Source organism: Carassius auratus, unplaced genomic scaffold, assembly GCF_003368295.1.
Source record: "Carassius auratus strain Wakin unplaced genomic scaffold, ASM336829v1 scaf_tig00027916, whole genome shotgun sequence".
Lineage (NCBI taxonomy): Eukaryota > Metazoa > Chordata > Actinopteri > Cypriniformes > Cyprinidae > Carassius > Carassius auratus.
In genome coordinates, this window is record NW_020525639.1 from 43,765 (window position 1) to 52,500 (window position 8,736).

Genomic DNA, 8,736 nt, shown 5'->3' on the forward strand with positions numbered 1-8,736 from the left:
TAAGTTCATGATTATGTTTTATTCTAAAACAATATCATACATAATATATAATACACAAACAAATTTATCATGATAATAGGGTAAAATAGATTGTATCTGTTACACATCTGTTTAGGAAAGCAAACAATTTCAACCAGAATTGGAATTCATCAATACATAAAATTTTCTTTCAGATCCAGACATAAATAATGTGAAGCTCAAGAAACGCCTGAGCAAAACATTCCACATGGCATGACAAACATAAAACACATCAGTTGATTTCAACTTTAAATTATAAATGGAAAGAACTGAATTGCATCGAAGAATATCATGTTCCCTTTAACTCTGGGGGGAATGGGGGCTCTAACCTAGTAATAGAAACTTAACCATTTCATGCCATGTGCTGTTGATGAGGAGAATTTCAACCAAGATCCAGAATGAAGTAAACTCATGCAGACAAGGATAATATTAAGAAGGACCACAGGACTCCATGGCACTACAGTGGATAATATAATTTAACAAACTTTACACAGCGTCTTATCTATAAGTACTGATGGAACAGGCATGGCTTTGATTCGCCAAGCATCTCCACAGACAAAGTCCAGTTCCGAAATATTACTAACCCCAGAGATTTTCCAGTGAGTTTGACAACAAATCCACAGATAAACAATGCTGATCAGACTAAAGCAAAACCAATAACCCTGTTTACTGATCAGAGGCTCCAGTGTTTTTGGCTTTGCATGAGAAACTGAAAAAGCCACAGTGAAGGAAGGTCCTTCAAAACATTTTACCTCTCACAAAATTTGATGGATTTAAAACAATAATAAGAAGAAAAGAAATTGATAGACTTGGGCAGAGAAGTATATTGTAGAAAAAGAAAGCTAAGACAGCCGCAGAGTGTTTGATGGTTTCTCCCCAGTTTCCAGCTGTTTCACACACTTAAATATTCTAAGAGGAGTCTCTAGCCTTTCCATTGGTTCATATGCACCATCTCACCTCTAATAGGCTCTCTAGCGTTTGGAGAGCTCGTTGGATAACCAATCCAGTCCTTCATAGAGTCCAGTGCCCTGTGTAGCGCAGGTCGCTTGGACATACCACTGCAAAGAAGCCCAGACAAAGAAGAGAGTTGCTCTCAAGAAAAAAAAAAATATTTTTTAAATGTCATGTAAACACACTGTACCAGCTCAGTTTCAGTTTTCATCACAGGAATATATGACATTTAAAAAATGTATTCAAATAGAAAACAATAAAAACATTTTTTTTTTCAATATTACTGTTTTAACTGTATGTTTGATCAAATAAAGCCTTGTGAGCATAAGAAATGTCTTTAAAAATAAAAAAATCGTACTGCCCCCAAACTATTGACCGGTAGTGTATTCACTTTAATTAAAAGTTAATCAGACATTGTGCTGTTTAATCAGAGGCTGGCTCTGTTGAAACTAGAGAATAGGTAGTGCATGCTGGTGTTAGTGTGTACCGTTCTACTGCGTAGATTCTGCAGTCCAAGTTTGTCTGTGAGTTCACTGACGGCCATGGCGTTAGGCAGATCCTGTTTGTTTGCGAAAACCAGCACTACGGCGTCCCTCAGTTCATCTTCCTGCAACTGCACAAACACACAGGAAAAGACACACATGAAGCAACTCAACCACATGAAGCGAAAAAAAAAAAAACACTTCCACAAATGTCCTGATTCATTGCCATTTCAAAAGATCACAAAGATATATGCTTACCATTTTAGAAAGCTCCTCTGCAGATTCAGCCACTCTCTCTCGGTCATTGCTGTCTACCACAAAGATCAGACCCTGAGGACAAAGGGAAAAACAGAAAGAGCAATAAGTATTTTCAAGGACTATAATAAATGAGCCTGAATACTCATCAAGATCTTACCTGTGTGTTCTGAAAATAGTGTCTCCAGAGAGGACGAATCTTATCCTGGCCACCCACATCCCACACAGTGAAGCAGATGTTCTTATATTCAACAGTCTCTACATTAAAACCTGCCCAAAGGAATACAGTGATAAAGTACACTGAGTGGTATAGTTCTGCTTTTTCATGAAACACTGGCTAAATATTGTAGTGGTGTAAGACAGGACAGTCAAGCAATCACTGAAACCACATGATTGACAACAACCAGTAGAAGTTAGCATATCATAAAGGGAGACACGTACTACAAATTCTGAAAAATTCCCTGGGTGGAATATAAAATACTCATATGACACAGAACACAACACAAGACAATGACCTCAATCTACCCATGATAACTGCTTCAAGATCACAGTCCTGTCCTCTTACCTATGGTTGGAATGGTGGTCACAATTTCTCCAAGTTTGAGTTTGTACAGTATTGTGGTTTTGCCGGCAGCATCCAGCCCCACTGTAAAACAGCAAGTATTCATGATGAGAATAAACTTTCTAAAAACATAAGACAGAAACAGCCTAAAAACATATTACTCTATAGCATACTACTTTATGTACGATCATAAACTAGAGCATGATTTAAACTGTACTGTACTATATTTACAAATATTAAAATGAAAAGTACACTAATATATATAAACACTAGTATCAGCCATGTGCTTTCATTCAACTAAAATTTAAACAATTATGCATACGCAAATAAAACAGAAAAATAACAGTACAGAAAAACTACAAAAATACAAACATTACACATACATACACATGGATACGCACACACACACACATACATATACACACACACATACATATATATATATATATATATATATAATAGAAAATAAATCAGAATAAAGTCAGGTATAAAAAAGTAAATATTTTGTAAAGCTGCGACCTTTTAGTCTTTATTCTTAGTTTTATTTATTTTAAGTCTTATTCAAATAGTCTCTAATACTATATTCACTCTTACTTCAGTCAAAAAAAATTATAAAAAGTTATTTTTCTATTAGTAAACATGTATTTATGAATGTGGAATTTGTCCGAAATATTTAATAATTTAATAATAACTTAATTGCATTTAAGTATTTTTCTCTCTTATTTAAAACATTCAGTGAAGACAAAAAAGTACATTTTCCCATGAAGTTAAAGAGGTATTGGAAAATGAATTTGTTCGTTGACAAATTTCTATATCACACGAGTACAAAATGCTCAAAAAAACGAAAGGAGGTTTCATGACAGTTATTACTGTAATTAAGACAATAAAGTATACTAGAATATAATGAAATATAATATATGTTTCGCTCGAATTTAAATTATACTAAACGTCAGGTGGCTAATCTGTTCCTGCTCATGAACTGACGTTTAAATTGTTCCCAAATTCAAAGATATTTTAGTAGGTAAATAAACGTCCACTTGACTTAGCCGTGTCTCTGCATGGTAAAGAAAAGCATACATTGAATTGAATTAAAGCAAAGGAATCCGCTAAAGCCTTTGTATTTAATCGGTTATATTCCAGAGAATGACAGAACTGCGAAAGATGGCTAACGCCGCTAGCTTAGCTAGCATGAAGACTCAACACTCACCCATGAGAATTCTCATCTGTTTCTTCCCGAACAGCCTGCTAAAGATCGAGGAGATAGTCAGGCCCATGATGAAAGACACAAATCGCCTACAACTACGGGGTTTATCCTAATGTCTGAAGATTTTCGGTGTGATGCTCGTCGAGTGTCAGGAAATCTTGTCGGCTGTGCGCTTGCGTAATGCCACGTCACGGCCGCCGTGGAAGAAATGACGCCAAGCCACTTCCGGTGAACACATTTTAGAATAGAAAGCGTGTCTAACTTCACGTGAAGAAGAAAATGAGAAAACCGAGCATAATGATACAGACAGGTTCACATACTGTTATTATCATTAATAATAATACAATAATTATAATTATTTATAAAAACATTTTTAAATTAAATTAAATATGTCAGTCAAAGGTGTGACGGTAAACGTGATCAATTAACGGATTATAGATATGAGAAAGTACTTTGGTTCTTACGTATTACAGTTAAAAATAGTTTAAACAGTTGGCTTCTTGGCAGCCTTCATTATTCTATTGTTGCGATTTCGTAAATGATATATCCTAGTAGTGCCAGAATAATTATTTTATTTACTAAAATGTGTTTGGAACACATGCAGAAAGTTTTAAATAAACCACCAAAATTAATCTCTAACAAGACGTGCAATATCAGACGTTTGTGAAATGTAATATTGATCCATAAGGGTTGAACTATAGGCCAGTGCCAAAATATGTTGTTATGTTCTTATAAATGTACAATGTCATTTATATTGTATTTACATTAAATGTTTACAATAAATAATAACTGGAAAAAAATATTGAAAAAATATAATATAATATTGTGCCGTCTACATTACTATAGACAGTTTTCTATTTACTTTAGAATTGTATTGGAGTCTTACACACATGCTGTACAGTTCATCTGAGTCGTGCATTAATTGAGTGGCTTGATGGAGCGAAAATTTGACCATTAAGTCAATTTTAATTAATGCAGTCACCTGACAAATTTTTTTCAAAGATAAATTTAAATGAATTGCTAATTACAGCATTGTAATAAAAAATGTAGATCATGTACAAATACTAGAAATCGTGAATTTAAATAATTATGAGTCATGTAAAAAAATATATATATATGTTAACCAGCCAATCGCTGCACTGCTGATTGTTGTTTGGAGAACACGAGAACGCGCTCTAATTTCAGACAACTTAATCCAGATATTTTATTCAAATCAGCAAATTAATTTAAAGAACCAAATAAGCAAGAGATCAGTTATCACGATGAGAAGATCTGGCATCTTTCAAATCATCCCAGATGTATTAAGTGAGGTACGAAGAAGGGGCCCTGGTGTCCTGTGTATTACCTTGTAGATTATGGTGATATTTTTATCAGCAGTTTGGACTCTCATTCTGACGGCACCCATTCACTGCAGAGGATCCAGGCAATGCAATGCTGCATTTTTCCAAATCTCTTCTAACAAAATTGAAACAAACTCCCCTACAGCTAAATTAAATTTTGGGGGGAACTATTCCTTTAAGAATGGAAAATTCCAGAGGTATGTCACCAGAGTATATAAATGAAAAACCCGCAAAGTATCGATTTAGTTTTCACCAGATCTTTATTTTCTCACAGGGGTGGACCTTGTGGCACAGTCGGAGCAAGAGTAGGGCACTTGCCGCAGTAGGGAAGTGTACAAGATCATAAAATCCTGCGAAGGAAATGAGGACCTTATTGGTTTACTGGAGCGTCCCATACAAAATTCTCACCTAATGCACCTCTACGCTGATATTAAAGGTGCCAGCATACATACATACAGCCGTTTGACATGAAAAGAGAAAAGAAACATGGAGCAGCAGATTGAAGAAACGATTCATCCTGGTCCAATCTACCATGTCCAACCCACCTCAGAAAAATAAAGCAAGGTACAATGATCTGTTCAAATGCTTTCAACTAAAACATTTACTCACATATTGTTCAGTGGAGGTATTAAACAGAGATCATTAGGCTAATCAATCACAGATGACTCCTTATTGCTGTCAATACTTCATGTACCATTTTGTTCCAAAGAATCCATTGGTGGCAGGGTCCCAGGAACAAGACTTAGGAGGTCTTGCAACAAAAGTTAATGTGTAGCTTTGTAAAACAACCCCCTCTGGAATCAAATTAACTGCCGTGAAGTGGAATGTTCATGGAGCTGCGAATCCTGCGACTCACTAGTCGAGTTAGGCAGCACTGCAACCGGGATCTCGTAGTGAGCGTCAGTGCACAACGGCTTCTTCCTGGAATTTAACTCGCTCTTAAGCTACAACTACTCCAAACTCAAACGAGAGGGTCGCCTCGACCTGGAATTCCTCCCAAACTTCCTTTCTGTTGTGCCATAATGCTCTCACAGTTAACAAGTAAACGTGCAATTAAAGCATTATCTTACAGTCATGAAAAAAAAAAGATTCTAAGAAAAATATTTAAAAAAGAACATTAGTAAGAATACAGCATAGAAAAAGACAGATCAGATAGATTAGACATGATGCTGAACACTTGATAGCCCCTTCACACACACACACTCACTCAAGTTCTTCAAAACAGAGTCTATCAACCGGCACACTCCATCTTTTTAAAGTACACACACATCTCGCCACTATCAGAAGGGTCACTAGCGTTTGGAGAGCTCGTTTGATAACCAGTCCAGTCCTTCATAGAGTCCGGTGCCTTGTGTAGCACATGTTGCTTGAACGTACCACTGTAGAGGCAGACAACACACAATTAAAATGCAGTCAATGTTTAAGCAAGTGCATGCTAGAGTCAATCGAGTCAAGTGTGCGTGTACCGTTCTGCTGCGTAGGCTTTGCAGTCCAAGTTTGTCTGTGAGTTCACTGACGGCCATGGCGTTAGGCAGATCCTGTTTGTTTGCGAAAACCAGAAGCACGGCATCCCTCAGTTCATCTTCTTGCAACTGTATAAATGAAAAAAGGTTCAATAAATCAAGACAATTTACAGAGCTCAACAATAAGAATGGCAGGAAGAAAGCATGAGTTGCAGGCCACCCAATATACATTAAATGTTTTTCTAGACATTTCCAGAATTTCTCAGTTAGTTTTATTCCAATGCAATTAACATTAACTAACGCATTTGGGACGCTAGTCACGACCAGAACACAACATGGGTGTAAAAATGTCAAACACAAGTGTCATGTCTTTTTTCCACCAAGTACATGAATGCAAATGTAAATACAAATGCAAAGATAATCGGGCTGATTTTGGGCCGATTTCCCTCCAAAAAAAATATTTTGGTGTGTACAGGTTCTTGAGCATTATACAGATTTTATGTAATATCTAAAAATTAAACTGAATGCTTTAGACAGAGCAGTTCTTTACCATTTTAGAAAGCTCCTCTGCAGATTCGGCCACTCTCTCTCTGTCATTGCTGTCCACCACAAAGATCAGACCCTGAGGACAAAGGAATAAAAAAATATAATTAAGATGCTTCAAATTAATAATATTCACAAAAGCACTTGATTACAAAGATTACATTGCATCTCAACTAATATCTCTCTAAAGAGAGATTTCACACCATGATTTTCAAAGGGCATGGTCCCTGTAACTGGTCTTTTATAAATTGTTGTATGAATAAATGCTTTCAGAAACAGCTAAGAGGCACTTACCTGTGTGTAAAGATCTTACCTGTGTGTTCTGAAAATAGTGTCTCCAGAGAGGACGAATCTTGTCCTGACCGCCAACATCCCACACAGTGAAGCAGATGTTCTTGTATTCAACAGTCTCTACATTAAAACCTGTCCACATGCAGCAAAAAAAAAAAAAAACATGCATAATAATATCAAGTATTTTTTTTGGCTACAATGAGATTTGTGATATCACAAATATATCAGCCAGAGTGGTTCACTGGTTGATATTTGGCTGTTCAATTATCACCATCAGATTATGACTGTGTCTAATTGACACTTTGGTCCCTCATTTACTATAGTTCACCAAGAAACAAAGTGAAAGTGCACCTGAAACAGTTTTACCATATTATCTAATGCAGCATAGAGCAACAGTTTTTTTAAAGGCGGGGCTTAGTGACAGGTATATTAACAGCACTTATGTCAGCTCCAATACCTACTGTAACACTTGTCAATGGATAAAATACACTGTATTTTCAAATATTCTGATACATTTTGAATAAAAAAATAAGTTTATTTAATGTCAAGAATTTCATTTTATTATATATGCTGTCAATAATTGATCAATGCTAGAAAAAGTTGCTGATGGATCACGTGACACAGAAAATTCAACATATATTCAAATAGAAAAGTTATTTTATTAAAAGTTATTTTTTAATAGTAATATTTCACATTAATACAGTTTTGGATCAAATAAATGCACCCTTGGTTAGCAGAAGACACTTCTTTCAAAAACATTTTAAAAAATCTTAATTATTCCAAACTTTTGTCTACCAGTTATGTTTTTTTATAAATAATAAATCACACAAATGTTACTTCTAATCATCATCAAGTGCAATTTCTCCGCAATTAAGCTATAAATATGGTGGCAGTGACAGAGATATTGGTCATCAAAATGATTGTAATCTTAAAACATATTGACATTAGTCACAAATTAAGTTCTTATAAAATAATCAAGGAACAATGACAGCAATAATGGAGTAATCTCACCTATAGTAGGGATAGTGGTCACAATCTCTCCCAGCTTCAGCTTGTAAAGTATTGTGGTTTTACCAGCAGCGTCCAAACCCACTGAAAAATAAAACACGGAAGAAAAAAAGCTTTAGCTGTCAGATTCATTACAGGGTTGTGATTTATCTCTGATTTCATACAGTTATTCATACAAGCTCTATCTGAAGCTAGCAAGCTAACAATAGCCATTGCCCAAGAAATATCACATTAATTGTTGAATTTCAATCCGTAAGTTAATAACAATCAACAATTTTCAAGTCATTTAATCTTACACTCAAATATTAACGTTACCCCTTTTGGCTCAAAACTGAATATTCATCACAGAAACACATCAGAAAGACTGTGCTTGAAACACTCACCCATCAGTATTCTCATCTGTTTCTTGCCGAAAAGTCTCCCAAAGAGCGACGAGATGGTCAGACCCATGGTGATTTAAGAGAAAAACTAAAGCCTAACAACGAGAGAAACGGTCAAGAAAATGTGAGAATGTTTTAATGAATATTCTGTCTCTTTGTGCTGGGTGTCTCGCGGTCGCTTGACGCGTTGCCACGTAAGAACAGAGGAGCCACCGTGGAAGTCTTGGCGTCACTTCCTG

The 8,736-nt window shown here is 35.7% G+C and overlaps 2 protein-coding genes across 2 annotated transcripts; both read right to left on the bottom strand.

The window, feature by feature from the left end:
- LOC113079396 (ADP-ribosylation factor 4-like) lies at positions 1–3,687 on the bottom strand. The gene is made up of 6 exons (XM_026251651.1): positions 3,476–3,687; positions 2,272–2,352; positions 1,867–1,976; positions 1,710–1,781; positions 1,457–1,582; positions 1–1,076 (listed from the first exon to the last, which is right to left on the bottom strand). The coding sequence occupies exons 1-6, from the start codon at positions 3,540–3,542 to the stop codon at positions 990–992; spliced, it is 543 nt and encodes a 180-aa protein (XP_026107436.1). The 5' UTR covers positions 3,543–3,687; the 3' UTR covers positions 1–989.
- Positions 3,688–5,053: 1,366 nt separating this feature from the next.
- Positions 5,054–8,718, bottom strand: LOC113079395 (ADP-ribosylation factor 4-like). The gene is made up of 6 exons (XM_026251650.1): positions 8,501–8,718; positions 8,121–8,201; positions 7,132–7,241; positions 6,826–6,897; positions 6,279–6,404; positions 5,054–6,191 (listed from the first exon to the last, which is right to left on the bottom strand). The coding sequence occupies exons 1-6, from the start codon at positions 8,565–8,567 to the stop codon at positions 6,105–6,107; spliced, it is 543 nt and encodes a 180-aa protein (XP_026107435.1). The 5' UTR covers positions 8,568–8,718; the 3' UTR covers positions 5,054–6,104.
- Between the last annotated feature and the right edge of the window lie 18 nt (positions 8,719–8,736).